Below are 23,012 nucleotides of genomic sequence, written 5' to 3'. Positions count from 1 at the left end.
AGGAGAGATATAACACTCACACAGGAGTAGGGTGTTACGCCTCCGCGCGGCCCGAACCTGTCTAAACCCCGGTGCACCCATCTTTCTTGCACTAGGTCGATCATCTCCCATCACCAGCCACTGCATTTATTTCCGTTCCCGTTTATTTCCCAGACAAGCTCGTTCAGGATCATCCCCCCGGCCGAATCTCTAAAAAAGGGGTCTCTCGGGATCCCTGCGATAGGAGTTCATCCTCCGACACATTGATCATGTTGAACCCAGTTTTATCACCACCTCCCGTAGCCGCCGTTTTCCACAGATTCAGTTGCATGATATATTACTTAAACGCATAACTTAAACTGTTGAAGTTAGTTATGTCCTATTATAGATTAGTCGACCTGCTTGTGAATACCCCGAATATAATCTTGGTATCCCTAGGATTTTCATCTCGGCTATGGTAATTATGCTAAGACGATTACCTTGTTCTAGTATGCTTAGGATGGTAATCACTACTGTTATTTCATGCTTAAACAAGTATAGTTTTGCGAATTGTGTAAAACTTGGTGATTGGTGTTGCATGAGTTGTGGGATGGGATAACTTATTGAATGATGATAACAAATGAGAACCAGTTAGAGCTGGGGAAAATCAGGGTTCTATTGGGGACGCCTTGGGAGTTGAAGTGCTTCCTGTACGATAGGCTTCGTGAGGAGTGATGCCTGTGTGGTAGGCTCCATGTGGAGATGTTTGCCCTAGTTCACATAAGGACCGAGTTGATGTGACATCATACCTAGTCTTCATAGTACAACCAAATGAACCTGTATGGGCAGGACTTAGCCTAAACCCCGCCAGTTAGTCTACTGTCATCCGGAGGCAGGTGTGCAATGGGAAACCACAGAGCAGGTGCAAGCGGTGCAAGCTTGGCAACCCGGTTGGAGGCCTAGTTAAAGGTTAGGAACCATTGTTCAGCTCCCGTAGGTAGCTAGCGAGATGATGCTGTGGTGGGTAATGGCTTTGTTGAGTCGCACTGCCACGACAGTGGTATGTTGCCAAACTCAGCTTGTGGGTAAAGTGTATCACTCTGCAGAGGTTAAACTATTTGAATAGCCATGTCCACGGTCATGGACGAACTTTGGTTCACTCGCAGCAACTAGCATGGGTTGTGTGCGTTTCCTTGGAAAATAAGCGAGCAAGGTATACCCGTTTTTGGAAATAGGACCGGCAGTGTGCCATGAGTTGCCGTGGACGGGGTGTCCGGCAACCCTAAAATTTGGGCCCTGGTGACCTTCCACCACGGCTGAAACCCCCTTCATTTACTAACGATGATATGTTGTTTTCACAAACTTGCCTTATTAAAATGAACCTTGCATGTGTATACTTGGCATCTCTGCAAAGTTAACCTTACAAGCTTATTCCTTGATGATATCATAGGCATGTATCTTCCACCCCTGCCGTAGGGCAAGGGTTGAGACTTGCTTAGTACTTTTGTACTCACCCTTACTTATGCTTTTGGAGGACGATCCGGACTTCACCGAAGCAGACGGTGAGGCTGACGAATAGGTCTTGGTCACGTCCGCACCTGAGTTGCCTGCGGAGTGGTGTGTCACCATGTTGTTCCTGTTGTGCTCTCTGATAACGTGGATTCTGTTGATCGCTGGAATCCTTTATGTATTTCTGGGATGGTGGGTCTTATTCACCACTCCCTCCGTGTATGACTGCGTTATCATCTGTTGTAAGATTCTTATTTACCAACGATTGATCCAAGGACTGGTATATTAATGGTTTTAAGCACCGAGGATAACCCGGGGTGCTTCAGGAAATCTGTCCACTTGCCCTTGCTGTTGCCCGTCTGCGAATCGCCATGTGCAGCTACGAAACCAGATCGTGTTGCCCCGCATCGATCTGTCCTGCTCAGCTGCCCCCACGACGTGTCGACACTACGGGCCCACCCTCGTCATCTCGCCTCCTTGCCTCGTCCGACCGTTCTATGCCATGGAGCCGTCGGCTCCCAACGAACGCCACCGGCCTACCCTCGCCGTCTCGCCTCCTCGGCATCTTCGGTCGTCCTGAGTCACGGAGCTGCTGGAGCCAGACATTCGGCCGTTCAAAATGTTCAATTTTGCATATTCTCCTTTTGTAAGAGTGAGCTTTCTTAATACTACAGTGTTGTTGATCTGTCTCATGCTTTTCCTTCCTAAGTTACCCAAGTGAAATCCTTTTGAAGATGTGTGTTATTTCTGTAGAAGAGAAGCAGTCTGCATGCAAAGAGCACTACCATAGAATTAGTGAAAGCAGACGATATGTCACAGACTGTTTCTTAGAATATATCACTGATAAAATATTCTCAGATGGTTGCTAAGACAGACGTGCCTGTAACAAGACTACGTCTGGGTGTGTAACTCAATTACAGATAGAGCTGGGTGTAACAAGACATACCGTTTGGGTGTGTAACTCAATTATAGATAGAGCTGAAATCGTCTGTAACAAGGTTGATGTCAAAGACATTTTTATAGAGACGAACCTATAATCGTCTGTGATATGATTTAAAATCCATTTGTAATAACCTTTTTCTGAGTTAGTGGAGAAACATATGTATTTCAAAGAGCCCGCCGCCCCAGTCGCCAAAGCCCAGAGGATGAGGCGGCTCGACCACCGCGGCGCACACAGTCACCAGAGTCTAGAGGGTGACAGGGATGAGGGTTAGACTCGATTGTAATGGGTTTTCTTGGACATGGACTTGATATTAGTCTTTTCTATCGTAATGGGCTTAAGTATGCTAGATAGTCTTGAGTCTACCTAAACTACCCTTTGGATCTGTCCATGTGCTCTATTTATATACTAACTCCATGCGCCTGGATTATCGACATCATGAAAAACACACGATTTCCATTATAGGCATTGCAAAATCCAAATTGCTCCCGTTAGAAGAAAAAGAAAAAGAAAAAGATTGAAGGTTTTCATTTGGTAGAATGGAACACTCTATGAATAATAAATGTTAAGTCTTGATCTAATTCTATTTGGATAGTCAGGCAAACAAATGTTTGTTTCCCTGTAAAATTTATTGTGGCGACATTAAAATAGTAAATATCTGAATTACCAGCTTACCCGCGCAGTCATTTCACCGAACGGTGATCCTGCCGGATGTAAAAAAAAAGAGCAGCCTTGCATCAACAATCGACGGTGTGCAAGTCTTTTTTTCCTTAATTAATTACGTCCTCGTGTGTTACAACGAATCACAAAAATATCACTGAGGAAATTTAAAAAAAAACGCAGGGCCCGTCACGTTGGTGCGGACGAAAAAAACAAAAAAAAAACAGAAAAAAGAAAAAAAAAAGCAGGACTCACTACGTGTTGCGAAACTCAAAGCACGCGAAAGGAGTCCTATGTGGGACTCTTTTGATATTTTTTAAGTAGACTAGTTACATATATTTACGTTATAATGGAAGCTATAAAAATTTTATAGAGAAAAATTTAAAACCAAAAAAAAACATGATGCATTTGAACATGACGGAACCCACATGACTCACACAGGAAGGCACGGGACTAATAAGTTGCATATGCAACTTTTGTAGTACTTTTTAAGTAGTAATAGTAGAAAAAAAATCAACAATTTAAACACACCAAGGCTTCTAAATTTAGATCTTGTTTTTTTTTTTACTTCTACTGCTAACAGAAATTAAAAGCTAGAAGTTAAAATAAACGGGTTCTGAGAAGTGGTTTTTGAAATATGTCAGAAATCTGTTTCTGAGAAAAATAAATTAAAGTTAAGAAACTCGCTGAGAGATGTTTTTTTAAAAAACTGTGTACTTAAAAATTAAAATTTTATTATAAAAATCAACAACTATTTCTAAAACAACTTATCAGACGAACTAAAAACACAAGTTTTAAAAAATCGAAAAAAAACAAACAAACAAATCCTTACTCGATCGGCACACCATGTGCCATAACAGTGCAGGTCACCGAGGCAACACCATGTGCCATCACAGTGCAGGTCGCGTCGCCATAATCGCTCCGCTGGTGGGCCAGGCTGGCGGCTTGACTCCGTGGTCGTTGGCGCTTTGCGCCGTCGTCCACTGCGGCGGGCTTCTACGGGTGACCGGAGGACGCGTCTTGCTTGGCCTCTATTATTGCCCGCCTCCGCCCACTCTCTCCCTACTCCGTCTGCGCGCCTCACTCTTCAGCTCTGCTCTTGGGGCTCTTGCCTTGAGCTGCCTTGGTATTCGGCTCGCGACCGCGGTTCTGCTCGTCGTCGATCGTTTCCCGGTCCGGCTAAGGTTTGGTGCTTGATTCCTGTCTTCTTCTTCTTCATCTCTTGCCCCTGCTTCCATGGGTTTGACGTTTTGATGCCGTGCGTGATTCTTGGATTTCGCAGGTCCCGGAGTGCACGCACGCTGTGTCTGCCGCGGCGGCGGCGGCGGCGGCGCCATCTCGCCATTGTTGCCTCTGCCTGCATTGTCTTGCAACTGCGCAAGCGCTGCAACCAAGGCACACGCACCAGCTTCATGATAGACGGAAGGAAGAAGATAATGTTCTATATGCAGTCTATATCACGATGCAACCAGGAACCAGGATTTGATTAATTAAGGTAGCTTGCCTTTCAAATTAGCTGCATGGGACAGGTTGGCTTTGACTTAATCATGCATGCCTCCATCCTTAGGTGATACGCGGCCTCTAAAAGACCACACGGCAAAGGCATCTTCCACTCGATTAGCACCTCTCTCTCCTCTTCACTTGAGGTTAGCACAAAACACTCACGCACAGGCTTGCAACACGACAACTGTGGAGAAGCTAGCAATCAGACTCGATCACGAACACACGGACACAGACGATTTTGTGGCTCTGATCACCAGGCCTTTTCTTGCTTGCTTCGTTCACTACACAACACATACATGGAGACTCACACCACGACTCACGACTAACGAAAGGAACACTACACACATAGAGACTACATTTTTCCTCTTTGGCCACTTGCTCCACACGGCGTTCCACTTTCATTTGATTATTCGATTCGGGGAGGGTGGCCTGGGATTTGCTCGTCGGCACCTGGGGCCCGTGCGGCTTGACTCCGCGGCCGCGCGCGGACCCAGCCTCCACACCAACACGTCGACGGCGCACCTTGCTTTCCTGCCTCCATTGTTCCCTCCACCTACTCTCCTCCTCAGCTTTAAGCTCGTCGCCTGCCTCCCTCCTCCCCTCCACACTTTGCTACCCAGTACCCACTCGGCTTTCCTTCGCGCTGCTCGTGTCTCGCTCTCGCCGAGGACTCTGTCTCGTGCGGCAGAGGTTCGTTACCTGCCTTGGATTGGATTCCTGTGCGGTGCTCACCGTGTCCGTGCACTATTCTCCCGTGGTCTCATGCTGGATCTTGGATTTTGCAGGCGTCCTCGCGCTTGGCAGGTGTCTTTCTGCCGTGCCGCTACTGCATCGTGGTTTGGGTGCTCCGCCAGCCGTCTTCATCTGCACCGTGCAGCACCCGCTTTTGCTGACGAAACAGCTGGTTGCCTTCTTCCTCTTGCTGCACGTCTGCTCTTGGCTGGTTCGACAACTGTCTAAGAGCCGGCCGTTCTGCTCGTTGTAGATCGTTTCACTTGCTGCCCGTGTTGCACGGCTAAGGTTCGGCGCCTTGGATTGCCTCTTCATCTTGTGTGTTTTTGCTCTCCCGTGCATGTGTTTTGATGTTGGTTGGGGTCTGGGACTCTGGGTTTGGCAGGTTCCCGGCTCGGCTTGCACAGAGGAGACAACGCGAGCTAGCGAGCATGGAGATCGCCACAGGGGCCATGAGCACCCTCCTGCCCAAGCTGGCCGACCTGATCAAGGACGAGTACAAGCTGCAGAAGAGCGTCAGGGGCGAGATCATGTTCCTCAAGGCCGAGCTCGAGAGCATGGAGGCTGCCCTTCTCAAGGTATCCGAGGCACCCATCGACCAGCCACCCGACATCCAAGTGAAGCTTTGGGCGAGGGAGGTCAGGGAACTGTCCTACGACGTCGAGGACAGGATCGACGCTTTCATGGTCCGTATCGAGTCACGTGTGCCAGGGAAGACACAGAGCTTCATGGGTTTCATTGATAGATGCCTCAACCTGCTGACGACGGCCAAGATCCGCCACAACATCGGCGCTGATATCAGACGCATCAAGGCCCGTATCTCGGAGGTGAGTGAGAGGCGTCACAGGTACAAATTGGATGTTCCTGCCAAGCCTACTGGCCCAACTGTTGATAGCCTTCGCCTGTCGGCTCTGTACAAGAAGGCTACCGAGCTCGTTGGCATCGAAGAGAAGAGTAATGGTATAATAAAAAGGCTAATGGAAGGGGATGAGGCATCAAAGAAACAATTAAAAATAGTCTCACTTGTTGGTTCCGGGGGATTAGGCAAAACCACTCTTGCTAATGTGGTGTATGAGAAGCTTAAAGAACAATTTGATTGCGGGGCCCTTGTTTCTGTGTCTCTTAATCCTAACATGGTCAACATTTTCAACAATATGCTCCATCAACTCGACGGCGACAAGTACAGAAAAATCAATGAAGCTACATGGGGTGAAGCACAACTAATCAACGAACTGAGAAATTTCCTTCGGTACAAGAGGTATGTGTCCATCACTTTACATACGTATGCTAGCTCTAATCTACACCCCGGGGTAGAATAGTCTTCTACACCACAAGCTGTTTTACTAAACAACATTCAGTAAAATGTTGTGATTTTACTGAACGGAAAGGTCAATATAACTGAATCACGTTCTTGGAAAATGTTGTCAGTAATTTTTCGTCAAATTTTAGTAATTTTTTTCCAAAAGGACGATGTTATTATAGAAGAATAGAGTTGTCCTGTTTATGAAGGAAACGGGGCCTAAAAATCTCAACAACTGGCCAGTTGAATCAAGGCCAACCGGCAAAAGACCCGACGACAGGAGTATCCCAAAATACAAAAGGCAAGCAACACAACACTTCGGAAACTATACACGCAGAGTCCGCCAACAGATCATAATTGCCAAGCTCATCGCACGCTGCGACAAAGCAGCTCTGACGTCTCGAAACAGACATCAGCATCTGTCTAGATGTCCTCTCGTCCCCATCCACAGCCACCATGTGTCATCGTTGCCAAGCTCGTTGGACGCCCTAACGCAGCAGCTTCGACTACACCATAACCCACTCGTGGACAGAACGGCGCAGCACCAAAAGAGCAGAGGTCTTGCTGACAACATGCCCCATTCGAGGCCCGGAGTGTTCACAACCGTTGACGAAGAAGGGACCCGCCACGACAAAGACAGCGGCAACTAGAACATGGCTTGGGATCCTCTAAAGCAACGCCTCCAGGGAGGAAACGATACCCCAAGCACCACCGTTGCCCATCCAGGCACGGACATGGTTTTCACCTGAAAGATCCCACAGCGAGAAACGGGGCACCTTCGACAAATGCCTCCAAGGAGAAAGCGGTGCTCGAGGGCGTCACCATTGTTGGCCAAAGCCAAATGTAGGGCAAAGCTTTTGCCCGAGGCACAGCCAGCACAAGAACGCGTCACCCAGAGCCGCCCCACGCCACGAGGCTCCCCGCGGGCCGGATCAAAGAGAATGAAGACAAATCCGACAAGGGGAGGAGCCGCCATGGCACAAGGGGACTGAGGGCAACCGTGCCATGCCTGTCACACCGTGCGTCTTGAAGCACTAACGTCATTGCTTGAGCGTCACGCAGACCTCAGGGAAACAACGACAGCGAGCATAGACGGAAGGGCGGCAGTGAGGCACAGATGGGCACCATTTGGCCGCACCATCGCTGGTTGCTGCCGCCGAAGCTCGGTGGTGGGTTTCTTGGCGGTGGGTGTTGGTTGCCCTGAGCCGCCTCATGGGAGAGGCGACGCGGGTTCCCTCTGCTGTTTCACAAATTGCTTTTTCCTGCATGCATGAAAATTTCAGTAATTCGGTTCGGTTAACATAGTGTGGGTATAAATACACCCTAGGGGTACATTAGCATCAAGTCTATTTTACATATGTATATGGAATTTTAATGAGTGAATTGCAGTGGTAGACATCCTTGAATTTTGTGTCAATATTTGTGCTATTTAAGTTGTAAAACCTTATCTAAGTTCAGCATGTCCCTGTTTGAACTTGATTAATTTAAAGCTAGTTATCTGGTTGACCTAACTAGATTTAAATTAATACAAATACGGTAAAGAGACCAAGTATAATACAAAATATAGCTACTTAATTTATTGTATACAGTCTAAGAAGATTATAAAGTGTAAGATCGGCCTGCTGCTATGCCATGGCTGCACAGCAGTGGACATCCCTGAAGCAAATGTCTGTAGGTGCATGCCCTGCCGACGGTCACACAGGGGTGATGCATTCTTTTCGATGGTTAGATATTTTGCTTTTTTGAGAATTTCTAGGATTTTTCTATTTTTCTTAGATTTTCTTAATCCTAGTACTGTATTAAGTGCAGTGTGTCCGGTGAAATGACCACAAATTTGCCATTTCTATCACCGAATCAAGATTTTTGCAGCGTGTTCTAACAAATGCCATCCAAACATGTGATGTCCAAGAGCCAATTTTAAACTTCGTATAGTTACTTTCTAACTTGAGCAGCCAAAGCAACAAACTCTTGGGTAGATCTTTACTAATATATGGTCATTTGAGATCTTTTTATAGGTACTTCATTGTTATTGATGACATATGGAATACTTCAGAGTGGGAAACAATCCAGTATGCTTTGACTGACAATGAATGTGGAAGTAGAATAATCGCAACAACTCGCAGTTTTGATGTTGCCAATCAAGTTGGTGGTATTTATCGAGTAGAACCTCTTTCTGATATTGACTCAAGAAAGTTATTCTACCAAAGAATATTTGGCACTGAAGACAAATGTCATCATCACTTGGCTGAAGTATCTGAAAAGATTTTAAAAAAATGCGGTGGTGTACCATTAGCTATCATTACTATAGCTAGTCTATTAGCCAATAAAAATGGAAAGGAAAATGCATATAACTATTGGTCCAAGGTGTATCAATCTATGGGTTCTGGTCTTGAAGACAGTCCTAATGTGAAGAACATGAGAAGGATATTAGCAGTTAGTTACTACGACCTACATCCACATCTGAAGACTTGCTTGTTATATCTAAGTTTGTTTCCAGAGGACCATGAGATTGAGACAAAACATTTGATAAGGAAATGGATTGGCGAAGGCTTTGTCAGCAAAGAACAAGGGAAGAGCTTGTATGAAGTTGGTGAGGGTTATGTCGATGAGTTAATTAACAGAAGTATGATACAACCAGAAACTATTGGTCATGATAGTAAGACAGTTTCTTTTCGTGTACATGATGTGGTGCTTGATCTCATCAATTTCTTGTCAAATGAGGAGAATTTTCTAACAACAATAGGTGGTCAACAGACCGTGTCTCTGCCAAATAAGATCCGCCGATTATCCCTCCAATCCAGCAAGGAAGAGGATCTCAGGCAGCTGACAACCATGAGCTTGTCCCATGTGAGGTCACTTGGTGTGTTCAAGGAATCTTTCAATTTGGTGCCTGCCCTTTCAACCTTTACAGTCTTGCGTGTTTTGGATTTAAGTGGTTGTGAGCAAGTGAAGAATCATCATTTCAAGGACTTTTGCAATTTATTCCACCTGAGATATTTGAGTCTCCGTCAAACATCTATCACTGAGGTCCCCAAAGAGATACAGAATCTACAGTTTTTGCAAGTACTAGACTTAAGTGAGACTTCCTCAGAAAAGATGCCTTCAACCTTTATTCACTTGACACAGCTGCTGCACCTTCGTGTTGCGTACATAAGACTGCCAGATGGATTTGGAAATCTAAAGTCTCTACAAGAAGTTGAAGGGTTCATCACTGTGGAGTCTCCAAGCATGCTGCATGATCTGGGCAGATTGACCGAGCTGAGGGCCTTGGGCATCAAATTTTGTGAATGGAATGAGAGCTATGAAAAACCTTTCATAGAATGTTTATCTAACATGGTCAGTCTCAAATCCCTAAAAACAGAAGGCCACATAGGCAGCCTGGATTCCGGATGTGACAAATTATCTCCTGGGCCTCAACAACTCTGTTCCGTTGATATGTACCTTACAAGCATCCCTGCAGTACCAAGATGGATGTCCTCACTCTGCTCCCTCTCGTCCCTAAAAATCGGATTATTAACTCTGGGAGAGCTGGACCTTCAAGTCCTTGGGAGCATACCATCTCTTACTGATCTCCAAATAACGGTGATGAAACCCACACAGGAGAGAGATGAAAGGTTGGTCATTGGCAACAATTATCTATTCCAGTGTCTAACACGGTTAAAAATCTACTGTTATCGTGGCTCCATGGAGGTGATGTTTGCACCAGGAGCTATGCAAAATCTCAAAACCCTTCATTTAGTATTTTGGTTAGGACAGACAATGCATCAGTTTGGTGATGTCAAATTGGGTCTGGAGCACCTCGTGTCGCTTGAGCGTGCCTATGTTGATATGAAAGACGACGGCACCACGCCCAAGGAGATGAAGGCCGCCGAGCATGCAATTCAGAAAGCCGTGGAAATGAATCCCAACAAGCCGAGACTGGAATTAAAGTGGGTTCATAAAATCCAAAAGGGGATTCGGGTTGCACTGTATGTTCAGAAATCAGCGTCCACATTCAGCGTAAGATCCAGGGACGAGAACTCACTTTAGAGAACTCAGAGCAACGAAAGGCCCAGCCAATGATTTAGTGGAGGCACAGCCCGTTTCTCTCGGCACCTGCAAGGATTAGATGTCCCTCCCTTGAATCCATCTCCTCGCTAACCTACTGGTATGTACTACACTACTGTTCCAGATAATAACCCTTTCAATATTAGCTGGTAACTAATCCTTTTAATTTTTCATCTTTCTTATTGCAGTGTTGATTACTCTTCACAAAATGCCGGCCGCGATTCCCGTGCTGTTATATTTGTTCCCTTCCTTCGAGTGGCATGCATTCTGAAGCTTGGTGCTAGCTAAGTAGTATGTATGAAGTTTTGGTTTTACCAAAAAAAAAAAATTCCAGCAATTTTTTTGAGAGGGATTTTTCCAGCAAATTTCTGTCTAATTATTTCAATGTATTTGTGAAAGAGTTCAGCTTTGAGTTTGTCAATTCGTCTTGATTAGCGAGAATGTTTGGGCACTGTTTTTGCCCCACCGGTGGATGACTGAATATGGATGCACGCATTGGGAATCAAATACTATATGTCTGTTTGGCACAACTTTGCTTTAGATTTTTCAACTCTGCTAAAAATATCTACAGTGGATCAAAGCTACTATTAAGCTGAAGCTAACAGTTTAAGTGTTTGGCTAGAGAGGTGGCTCGAGATCCAAAAATGAGAGTTTTTGAGAGAATTGTCACTAGTATCCTTACGATGTTACATGCACTCTATTTTTTCTTTCATATAAGCATTTTGCGAAAGTGTGATATACGTGACGTGTCCTGCGTTACGTGACATACGTGACCTGTCCTGCATTACAAGTGAGGCATGCATACGCTTGAGTTCAGGGACAGGACAGGATCGAGCTCATGCATACGTAGTGACGTTGCCGAGGTTGTATCCAACGTCTGCTAGCTACTTCCATCAGCAGCCAGTCAAACAACCAAGCTAGCTACCACGTACGACGTAGCGATGGCCCAGAGCAGCAGGACTGCCGCGGTGGCTCGTGGTGGCGGCAGCGTCGGTGCCGGCGGCCACCGCGTACGACTGCTACGAGCGGTGCGCCAACGGCAAGCAGGACCCCGCATCACCAACATGTGCAACGAGATGGCCGTTGTTGATTAGTAAAATCATGAGTTCCCAACGATAGCATAATCTTAAAGAAAAAAACGAAGCATAAGAGCTGTGTTTTTTTAATGTTTTTAATATAAGTGATCATGAAATAAGTTGATTGTAAATATTATATCGTTCATAGATACTTAAATAAGTCAATTATACCATCACATACTAATTCCAAGTATGAGCAAGAGCAGTGGCCATATCATAATGAAACATGTCCATAGTCGCTATATATGTTTGATAGAGAAGTTAAACCATCAGATGCAAGTTGAGAAACTGCATATTTATTATAGGCGAAATAGCCAAATTCGTCCCTCATCTTTCGCTCGAAGCTCAAATTCGTCCCTCAACTTTTAAAGCGGCCAATGTAGTCCCTCAACTTTCGTTTTGAGTTCAATTTTGTCCCTGGTCCGAGGTGCAGTCCACCTGGCGTGCTGGCCTGTGCCTGCTCAGCTGAGGAACGTTTTTGGCTAAGTCATCCACTGAGAAGTACCTCTTTTGCCCTCATCCTTTCTTTCTCCACGAGCTGCAAGCAACCGGTTCTCGTTCGTGTTTTCTTGGCCATGGCGGCTGCACCCCTTCCGTAGGCTTCGTGGGGGTGGGGAAAGGAGCTGCTGGAAGGCGGCGTTGTAGAGGTGCGTGGCTGATCTTGGAGATTGGGCGACCGAAGAAGAGCGAGAAGGGAGTTGCTGGAAGGCGACGTTACGGAGGTTCAACAACGACGGCGGCGGGAGGAGCTGGACTCACCGTGAGACACCAGAACAAGGTAATTGGATGGGGCTTTTACCTGTTGATTGATTTTTTGTGGTGTTTTTGCTTTGATTTGACCATAGGGTGGTTCGTGTAGGGCTTAAAAAGGATGGGAGATTGTGAGGTATTGGCTGTCAAGTTTTATTTCAATGGGCAATTTGTTCTTGATAGGTCAAAAGTGCAATACTTTAATGGGGATGAGGGAGTATCACACATAGACAAGCTGAAAATTTCAATCCCAGAGCTAGAAGCCCATCTTATGGACCACACAACCTTTAAGACTTCTGTTAGGATGTATTGGTTGCCATCCGGTGCTGTATTGAATAGTGGAATGAGGTTGCTTGTAGATGACAAGTCATGTTTGGATATGGTTGATGCGGTAGGATCTGTCGGCGCCGTGGACATATACACTGAACTAATTGATGTGGACATGGGTGGCACTAATGAGCTTGTTTGTGTGTATGTTCTGCTTAGATCTGTCACTTTTATGTTGAACCTATGAGCTTGTGTGAACATCTAGTGCTTATGTTTTGATAAATGTGGGGACCCTGTTGTGTGTATGTTATGCCAAATATGTGTTCATTTCTGGAGATCTGGAGAACATTGGAACATGTCATTTCTGGAGAAGAAGTCATATTCAGCACAAGCATGTTTCCCTTGCCTGAAATAATATTCTGGACAATAAGTCCTTTCTGGAGAACAAGTCATAGCATTAATAAGATTCTGAAGAACAAGTCATTACACTTTTCCTTGACATCAACCTGAAATCTACAACACCAGCCACAGGCCAACTTGTAGCATTAACAAAATTCTGGAGAACAAGTTATTACAACACCAGCCACAGGCCACCAGCTATTACAGCAGTAAAACACAACAAAATGACAATGCAACTTCGTTGTTCTCTAATTGTTTCACTCAATTCACATATTGTTTCCCTTGCCTTCTGTCTGGACACAAAAAGTTCATCTCACTGCCTAGCTGAATGCACATACAGCTCCGTCAGGCTTTGATTCATAAACACAAGTTCCTCAATCACTCTTTTAGCTCTGTCATCAAATTTTTGGTCAATCCAGTACTTGAAGTCGCATGGCTCCTCGACCTGGGAGCATGCCAAGAACCTCCGGCCTACATCCGTATCAGACCAGCTGCAAGCTAGCACCGGGTAGAGGCCATGGCAGCACCTCAGCCCTGTCCTCACGACCATGCCCTCCCTGTGTTCTTTAAGCAATTGATCTAGCTGTGAAAATCAATCAAAACCAAGAAGAATACAACAAATTACTCAAAAAAAGGAACCAATTTCGACAACAACCAATCTCTCATTTGCTAAATTCGGGCAAAAGTTGGTTCCCAAACCCTAAATCAACTTGACCCCTTACCTCCACCTCCAAGCTGTTCAAAGCTGATTCCTCGCGACCTGCCGTTCCTCTTCCCCTCCCTTGCCTGGATCCAGCGCCCATGGATCCTCTCGCCATGGGAGCGGATCCGGTGCTAGCGGCTGTGCGACAACAGAGCCGAGCGGAGAAACGGGAAGTGGAAGGCGTGTGGGTGTGTGAGCGGGGAGAAACGGGCTTGGTGACTCCTAACAGGTGCCTGTGTCATTGAGGGGCAATATTGTCCTTTCATATGTGTGCAAAATGCAACATCACAACCCTAACGTTCCTCAGCTGAGCAGGCACAGGCCAGCACGCCAGGTGGACTGCCACCTCGGACCAGGGACAAAATTGAACTCAAAACGAAAGTTGAGGGACTACATTGGCCGCTTTAAAAGTTGAGGGACGAATTTGAGCTTCGAGCGAAAGATGAGGGACGAATTTGGCTATTTCGCCTTTATTATACCTTTTTGGGATGGTAGGGATATAATTAGGATCACGATCGCAATTAGCAAAATCCAAATCCTCACTCCTATGCTCATCTATGAAATTATGAAGCACCATAGTAGCAGCAACAATCATTTTTTGTTTGTCCATCAAATAGCTTGGCATCTTGTATAGAATTTGCCACTTCATCTTCAATACTCCAAATGTTTGCTCAATAACATTACGGACATATGGTGTATTCGGTTGAATTTTTCTTTAGGAGTATTTGGTTCCATACCACTATGCTACTCGGGTAGATGATACCTTTCACCCTTGTAAGGAGCTAGGTATCCAAGTGTCACACCCGGTTTTCAAGGAAATAAACCAGATGTATTCCACATGTATGCCAGAATCAAGTTTCCATATATGTAGTGACATCATCAGTGATAACATAAACTATGCCATTAATAACGAAATCATTCCTTACAAAAGGACCCGCAGGTCTAAAAGAAAACACTAAAAGATCTTCAAGCGGCAGCAGGACTCCCATCCATCCACAGGCGTTGTCCGGGGGAATACTAACCTATGACATGGTCTTCAGAGCGACGTCTTCCTCGTCCTAGAATTCAGCACCATCGTCCGGAAAGTCTTCGAAAGCTTCACCTTCTGAGCAGCATGCGGAAGTTGGGAGAAGACAAGCGTGAGTACACAGAGTACTCAGCAAGTGAGAGAAAAAGTATGACATGTAGGCTTATGATAAGGAAAAGCTTGACTCGGGATAACTGCAACTAAGCCCAACTAAACAAGACTCAAAAGACTTAGCAACCTATTTACTAGGTTATAACTCCAACAAATAAAGAAACAGCTCATTGGATTCCATCCGACTACCAGACTCACCAGATATCCTATATCCGGCTACCGACTCATCGGGAGTTCCACCACCCGACTACCCAAACCAACCCTTCAGAAACCCCACTAATTATGAAGAAGTCCAAGCCCGCTCTTAACCGTGAGCATGGCTGATCGATCAGTTTTATCACTCTACAGAGTTTGCATACTTTACTCACGAGTCGTGATTCCCGTTTTGCTTTACACTTCTGGGGTGTAAAGCCAGGATCTCACTACAAGGCCGTTACAAAGCGCCTCCAAATCTATAAGCACCTACTAAGGTTTCACCACTAACAGGGATTCTATCCACTGCAGAGGCATCTTCTTGTGCCACTTAACCGTCCATTGGTGCGTACAAAATATGAAGGGCACTAATTACTTGGCCAGGCTGTACTCATATAGGCCTCATGATTGTGTTGTTATGCCGGGCAACAGGCTTCACAAACCGATCCTTAGGATCCCACACAGGAACATACACAATCCATGCTGTGCAGCTCCACCTCATACTAGCCATCCAGTTGGGATCCCTATTCCAAGTTACTACAAAATTACCATAGCGCACCCTAAAAAGCAAACAAACATAACAGCTAAGTACAGCACACAAAACAGGGGCAAATAACTCTAAAAAGGCTACTAAAGGACAGTACACGTTGCTACGATCACGGGAGTGCGAAAATCACCTAAATCGGAGCTCACATGAAAAAGTTATGCTAGTTTTACTCTACAGGGGCTTTTCTGAAAGATTATAGGGACTAATTTATAAATAGAAGGCTTTAGGGACCTATATGTAAAGTTTAGGGACCTATTTGCAATTATCCAAAAGTTTAGGGGCCTAAAAGCATAAACAGAACTAACCAGGGGTATTTTTGTAAAAACATAAAAGTATGGGCCTAAATATAAAATTACCTATTTTCTGGGAATTAAGGAATTATTTTTGTTCTGAAAAATCCATTTACTGCGTTAACAGGCTGACTGGGCTCGGAGGGTTGACGAGGCTGACATGTGAGCGACACGTGGTGCTGACATGGACTACTTAATCCTACTGGGATTAAGAGGCAACGTGGCAGCTTCCTATTGGTTCGCGGAGGGGTACGGGATATTCTAATCTGGGCCATTCATCGACGATCGGAAAGCCGAGAGCGGTTGGGAAGAGTCGGCGGCCGACGACGACTGAAGGACGGTAGCACCGCCTCGGGCTTCGCCGGCGACGCGCTAAATCGGCCTACGAGCTACCAAAAGCTATGGGAAATGGTGAAAACGAATGGGAAGGGGACGGGTGTTCTCACCGAGGGCTTATCAATGGCCGGGGAGGTCCTGACGGTGGCCGGCGATGGTGAAACACGATGGCGGAGGTCGGAGCACGGCGAATTCACGTCTGCGGCGACAGAGAGTCGAAATTGACGGCCGGGAAAGTCTCCTGGGAAGCATGCGGTGCAGGATAGAGGGTTAATCGACTGCATAAGGCTCTGAGCGAAGCTGTCGATGGCGAGGAGACGGCGATGCTTACCGGCGTTTGGTGAAACCTTAGTTCCGGCGGCAGGGAGATGTCGGCGAGTGGTGAAATGGGCTCCACGGGCTCCGGCGAAGCTGGCGACGGCTCAGACGCGGAGGGAGGAGCTCGGGTGTGGAGGATTTTGCTCGGTGAGCTTGGCGGCGGCGGCACTGGCGCTCGGGTCTTCGGTGATTTAGGGCAGATGGGCGGCGGCGTGCTACAGGGCCGCTTTATAGGCGAAGGGAGGCTGCTGCTGCGCGGGCGTGGGCGCGTGGGGCGGGGCGTGCCAGTGAAAGCGGACGGCGTGCTCGCGGCGTTTGCGGGAGCGAGCGTGCGGGTGCAGGCACGGGCGTGAAGAAGAACGCGCTGACAGGTGGGCCCCAGTGCCAGCGAGAGAGTGGGGAGGAGATGGGCTGGGCCGAGATCACAGTTGGACTGGGCTGCGCAAATTTGAACGGGCGTCACACCAAGGCGGTTAAGATAGCCCTTATCCACAACATAGTGCTTGCCTAAGCATGCAAAAATATAAAACAAGTTATTATTTGGTAACATTGACATAAGTAAAGATATTTTCATGCGTGCTTATAACCATGTTACCTTGTGGAGGATGTGGGAAGAAATCTTTGTCCACTCTTATTGCATGGTATAACACACTTGTGTTATGCATAGCTCCCGGTTGACCCGTAGACACCTAAGTAAAACGCATGTCGAAGTCACAAACCGCTAGCACATTTTAAGTTGGAGTTCCAGATTTTCCAGCATACCTCACTTGCTCCTTAGGTGAAAGAGATACACGAATGCGAGTACCATCAAGAGCACCAATACAGTCTTTGAAGTGTCGATAAGCCCACCTATCATCTCTAATCCTCTTATGGACAGTGGGAAAGTTAGGGTTTTTAGGTCTAAGATATTCTTTTTATATAGCAATCACAGAATTTAGAACCTCATCAAATTTCCTACTAATGGTTTCACCAGAGTGCTTAAATCGATTTTGTCCTCTTCTATTTGACTCACATCCACCACATGTGTATAAGAAAATTGCAAAGCATTTCATAAGTGCTCATGTGCGTGGATGGTTTCAAGCCGTACTTACTGACCAACAAAGCATGAAGGTTCATGAAGATATCCTTGTTCATACGAAGCTAAGTATGACATTCACCCGGAGTCCTCAGCGTCTCTTGCAGCCACCCCATGCCACTAAGATTCGGTGTCCTTGGTGGTGCCTTATCTAGATACAACTCACAATATATTTATGCAATTTTAGCACCACCTATAACAAGATTTCAAAATTCTTCATTCTCATCACTAGAATCATCACTCTCACTTTCAAACATCTACAAGTAGCACATAAATAAGTGACAAGAATAAATAAGTGACAACAAGGAATAAGTGAGAAGGTAATAAGTGACAACAAGGTAATAAGAGAGGAGGTAATAAGTGACAACACAATAGTTTAAGTGACATCAATAAATAAAGATTTTACAACCCAACAATACAATAGTGCAAGTGACAATAATTTAACCTGGCAACACACAACGTTATTTTCATCACTTATTATACTTATCATTGTACTTCCTCTTAAGTCAATTGAACCTAATCTCTTAGGTGTGCAGGGTCATAAACATCTCCCTTTGGCCCTTTTTCACAAACAACTCCATGGCAATGTAATGCTTATTACGATCATACCCTGCACCATAAGCAACCACAAGTTCTATGACTTCTTTGAAGTTTATGCTTCTTTTCTACTACCACCTCACCTGCGCACAACACACCGCCATCAACCACTAAGAGCTTGAGCGATCGACCATGGAGGAAATAGCCACGGGGGCCATGAGCACCCTCCTGCCCAAGCTGGCCAACTTGATCAAGGACGAGTACAAGCTGCAGAAGACCATTAGGGGCGAGATCATGTTCCTCAAAACCGAGCTAGAGAGCATGGAGGCTGCCCTTCTCAAGGTCTCCGAGGCACCCATCGACCAGCCACCGGACATCCAAGTGAAGCTTTGGGCGAGGGAGGTCAGGGAGCTGTCCTACGACGTCGAGGACAGGATCGATGCTTTCATGGTCTGTATCGAATCGAGTCACGCGTGCCAGGGAAGACACAGAGCTTCAGGGGTTTCATTGATAGATGCCTCAACCTGCTGATGACGGCCAAGATCCGCCACAACATTGGCGCTGACATCAGAGACATCAAGGCCCGCATCACGGAGGTCAGTGAGAGGCGTGACAGGTACAAATTGGATGTTTCTGCGAAGCCTGCTGGCCCAACTACTGTTGATAGCCTTCGCCTGTCAGCTCTGTACAAGAAGGCTACCGAGCTCGTCGGCATCGAAGAGAAGAGTAATGGTATAATAAAAAGGCTAATGGAAGGGGATGAGACATCAAAGAAACACTTAAAAATAGTCTCAATTGTTGGTTTCGGGGGATTAGGCAAGACTACTCTTGCTAATGTGGTGTATGAGAAGCTTAAAGGGCAATTTGATTGTGGGGCTCTTGTTTCTGTGTCTCTTAATCCTAACATGGAGAAGATTTTCAAGAGCATGCTCCATCAACTTGACAAGTCCAAGTACAGTAACATCAATGAAAAAACGTGGGATGAAGCACAACTTATCAACGAATTGAGAAATTTCCTTCAATACAAGAGGTATGTGTCCATCACTTTACATCCATACGGTAGCTCTAATCTACACCCTGGGGTAGAATAGTCTTCTACACCACAAGCTGTTTTACTGAACAACATTTAGTAAAATTTTGTGATTTTACTGAACGGAAAGCTCAATATTAGTGAATCACGTTCATGAAAAATTGTCAGTAATTTTCGGTCAAATTTCCGTAATTCGGTTCAGCAAGCATAGTTTGGGTATACATACACCCTAGGAGTACATTAGCAAGTCTATTGTACATATGTATAGGGAATTTTTATGAGTGAATTGCAGTGGTAGACATCCCTTAATTTTGTGTCATTATTTGTGCTATTTAAGTTGTTATACCTTATCTAAGTTCAGCATGTCCCTGTTTGAACTTGATTAATTTAAATCTAGTTATATGGGTGACCTAACTAGATTTAAATTAATACAAATACGGGAAAGAGACCAAGCATAATACAAAATATAGCTACTTAATTATTGTATACAGTCTAAGAAGATTATAAAGTATAAGATTCTTAATCCTTATTTGGAAACTATGATATTATAAATTTTAGTTCAATTTTTTCCAAAATAATAGTAGTCGGTGTGTAGACTTGAACTTCACCACTGGACTATTTAGTGTGTAGACTTGAGCCAATCGAACCACTTCTCTTGTGCATTTGTCCGGCCTATAGATATTCTTATCGTCGGACCATCCGATGTGAGAATTTCTAGAAATTTTCTATTTTTCCTAGAAATTCTCTATTTTTCTTAGATTTTCTTAATCATGTTGTTTTTATATATTAAGATATTATTGTACTAAGTGTAGTGTGTCCTGTGAAATGACCTCAAATTTGCCATGTTTATCACCGAATCAAGATTTTTGCAGCCAAATGCCATCCAAACATGTGATGTTCAGGAGCCAAATTTACACTTTATATGGTTACTTTCTAGCTTGAACAGACAAAGCAACAAACCCTTGGGTAGATCTTTACTAATATATGATCACATGATATATTTTTATAGGTACTTCATTGTTATTGATGACATATGGAATACTTCAGTGTGGGAAACAATCCAATATGCTTTGACTGACGATCAATGTGGAAGTAGAATAATTGCAACAACTCGCAGTTTTGATGTTGCCAAACAAGTTGGTGGTATTTATCGAGTAAAACCACTTTCTGATATTGACTCAAGAAAGTTATTCTACTAAAGAATATTTGGCATTGAAGACAATTGTCATCATCATTTGGCGGAAGTATCTGAAAAGATTTTAAAGAAATGCGGTGGTGTACCGTTAGCTATCATTACGATAGGAGGACTTTTACAGTACACCTAAATGAGTGTATGCCGTCTATTTTTCTCATCCGGTGGTTTAGATTGATCCAATGATACTCTATCGCCCATCAGTATCATGTGTATCATTAAAGAGTATCATAGGTATCATAAGGGTAGGATTGGAAAAAAATATATGATAAACTTGTAAATTATATGTTTAATTAGGAAAGGTCAAAATATTAGTTTATTCTTCGGATAAGCTTTCACTTATTCTGTTCATTTTATTTATTAGGGTTTCCACCATCCGTCGATCGGTCGATGATGGGTGGTGAAGGTCCGAAGTTCGGTTAGTCAATGACGTAATTACCCTTAAGGGTATCAAGATAATTACAATAATACCTACTAAAATGGACGGTTGGATCACAACAATGATACTCTTCATCATCCAGTATCATGGTGTACTGTAAAGGTTCTCTACGATAGCTAGTATATTAGCCAATAAAAATGGAAAGGAAAATACATATAACTATTGGTCCAAAGTGTATCAATCTATGGGTTCTGGTCTTGAAGACAGTCCTAATGTGAAGAACATGAGAAGCATATTAACACTTAGTTACTACGACCTACCTCCCCATCTAAAGACCTGCTTGTTATATCTAAGTTTGTTTCCAGAGGACTATGAGATTAGTGAAGTAAATTTGATATGGAAATGGATTGGTGAAGGCTTTCTCCACAAAGAACAAGGGAAAACCTTGTATGAAGTAGGTTATGGTTATGTCGATGAGCTATTTAACAGAAGTATGATACAACCTTCAGCTTTTGATGGTGCATCGAATCCAATTTCTTTTGGTGTACATGATATGGTGCTTGATCTCATCAATTTCCTGTCAAATGAGGAGCATTTTCTAACAAAAATAGGTGGTCAACAGACCGTGTCTCTGCCAAATAAGATTCGTCGATTGTCCCTCCAAACCAGCAATGAAGAGGATCTCAGGCAGCTGACAACCATGAGCTTGTCCCGTGTGAGGTCACTTAGTGTGTTCAAGGAATCTTTTAATTTGGCGCCGGCCCTTTCAACCTTTACAGTCTTGCGAGTTTTGGATTTAAGTGATTGTGAGCAAGTAAAGAATCATCAGTGCAAGGACATTTGCAATTTATTTCACCTGAGATATTTGAGTCTCCGTCAAACATCTATCACTGAGATTCCCAAAGAGATTCGGAATCTACAATTTTTGCAAGTACTAGACATAAGTAGGACTTCCACAGAAAAGATGCCTTCAACATTTATTCACTTGCGACAGCTGCTGCACCTTCATGTTGACTACATAAGACTGCCAGATGGATTTGGAAATCTGAAATCTCTACAAGTAGTTGAAGGGTTTATCATTGTGGACTCTCTAAGCATGCTGCATGATCTGGGAAAATTGACCGAGCTGAGGGCCTTGGGCCTCCATTTTTATGTGTGGAATGAGAACTATGAGAAACCTTTCATACAATGTCTATCTAACCTGGTCAGTCTCGAATCCCTAGAAACACAAAGCGAGAGTAGCATCTTCGAGGCCATACAAACAGCTATTCGCAATTGGCGTTATGGTGAACGGTGTGAATCAAAAGTGTAATTCCTACCTTGTTTCCTTCCTACAGTTACGAGTTTGGCATGCATTCCGAAGCTTGGTGCTAAATATATGTATGAAGTTAATTTCCGTTTACTCCAGAAACTTTGCAGTAAATTTCTACGAGTTTATTTATTTCGGCATATTTGTAATAATAGCTCAAATTCTAGTTTACTTATTTCGTCGATTAGCTTAGTGCTTGTTCATTATTTTTGCAACATTTCTTGGCGGATGACTGAATGTAATGAATTAATGCATGGATATCGCATCCTTGTGGTTTCTTCCTTGTTCAGAATACGTTCATCTTCTTCACTCTTGCAACAACAGAGTTATATCGATGTCCGCTTGGATGCAGGTGTATAAGCAGGGGTGACATTCTACCGTGTGTGGGGTGAACTGCGTGCTTTCGGGCTAAATATTTGTGACAAGATTACTAGTTCAGTTCTGGTTGCTAGAGCCTAGAATTGTGATACCCAGCTGATTTGCTATGCACATCTTTATTTGTTATTGCAGGGTCTGCTACAGAGAACCTTGTATTTTTGTAGTGCCAGTATTGAGATCTATTGCAGGCCTACGTGTTATCTTATCATTTCTAAGTGTTATAACAAGGGCGGAGATCAGAAAAGATTAGTTATACTCATCTATTATGCTATAAGAAAATTTAGTTACACATCTATTATGCTATAAGGCGTCAAATATTTACCCATGATGTGCTTGTGCTACACTAGTGGCCATGTCATGGATGTTGTTGGACTTTGAGAGTTTTCTCTTTAAAATTCGAGTTTGAGTTGAAGTAAAATTTGAATTTGAGATTCCAAAAATATAGGG

At 44.4% G+C, this 23,012-nt stretch overlaps 1 protein-coding gene and 1 pseudogene across 4 annotated transcripts; both read left to right on the top strand.

Moving 5' to 3' along the window:
• The first annotated feature begins 4,096 nt into the window (after positions 1-4,096).
• On the top strand, positions 4,097-11,114 carry LOC133886823 (disease resistance protein RGA5-like). 4 transcript variants are annotated; one of them, XM_062326679.1, is made up of 7 exons: positions 4,097-4,251; positions 4,350-4,562; positions 4,635-5,260; positions 5,356-5,590; positions 5,688-6,560; positions 8,618-10,749; positions 10,838-11,114. In XM_062326679.1, exons 5-6 carry the CDS (start codon positions 5,734-5,736, stop codon positions 10,629-10,631), a joined length of 2,841 nt encoding a protein of 946 aa, XP_062182663.1. In that variant the 5' UTR covers positions 4,097-4,251; positions 4,350-4,562; positions 4,635-5,260; positions 5,356-5,590; positions 5,688-5,733; the 3' UTR covers positions 10,632-10,749; positions 10,838-11,114. The 4 variants fall into 4 exon arrangements, with proteins under 4 accessions (XP_062182663.1, XP_062182664.1, XP_062182662.1 ...); XM_062326680.1 differs by lacking the exon at positions 4,635-5,260; XM_062326678.1 differs by having other exon boundaries at positions 4,350-5,260.
• Positions 11,115-18,466: 7,352 nt separating this feature from the next.
• LOC133886196 (disease resistance protein RGA5-like) lies at positions 18,467-22,439 on the top strand (annotated as a pseudogene).
• The last annotated feature ends 573 nt before the right edge of the window (positions 22,440-23,012 follow it).

This window comes from Phragmites australis, chromosome 12 (assembly GCF_958298935.1).
Source record: "Phragmites australis chromosome 12, lpPhrAust1.1, whole genome shotgun sequence".
Taxonomy (NCBI): domain Eukaryota; kingdom Viridiplantae; phylum Streptophyta; class Magnoliopsida; order Poales; family Poaceae; genus Phragmites; species Phragmites australis.
Note: the sequence above shows the minus strand (reverse complement) of the source record. Positions and strands in the feature narration are given on the sequence as shown.

What these genes read in the sequence shown, in the direction of transcription:
- LOC133886823 (XM_062326682.1), top strand. Translation starts at nt 5,734, where the DNA reads ATGGAGATCGCCACAGGGGCCATGAGCACCCTCCTGCCCAAGCTGGCC. An exon ending in AATTTCCTTCGGTACAAGAG is followed by an intron (nt 6,561 to 8,617) that starts GTATGTGTCCAT and finishes ATCTTTTTATAG; the next exon opens with GTACTTCATTGTTATTGATG.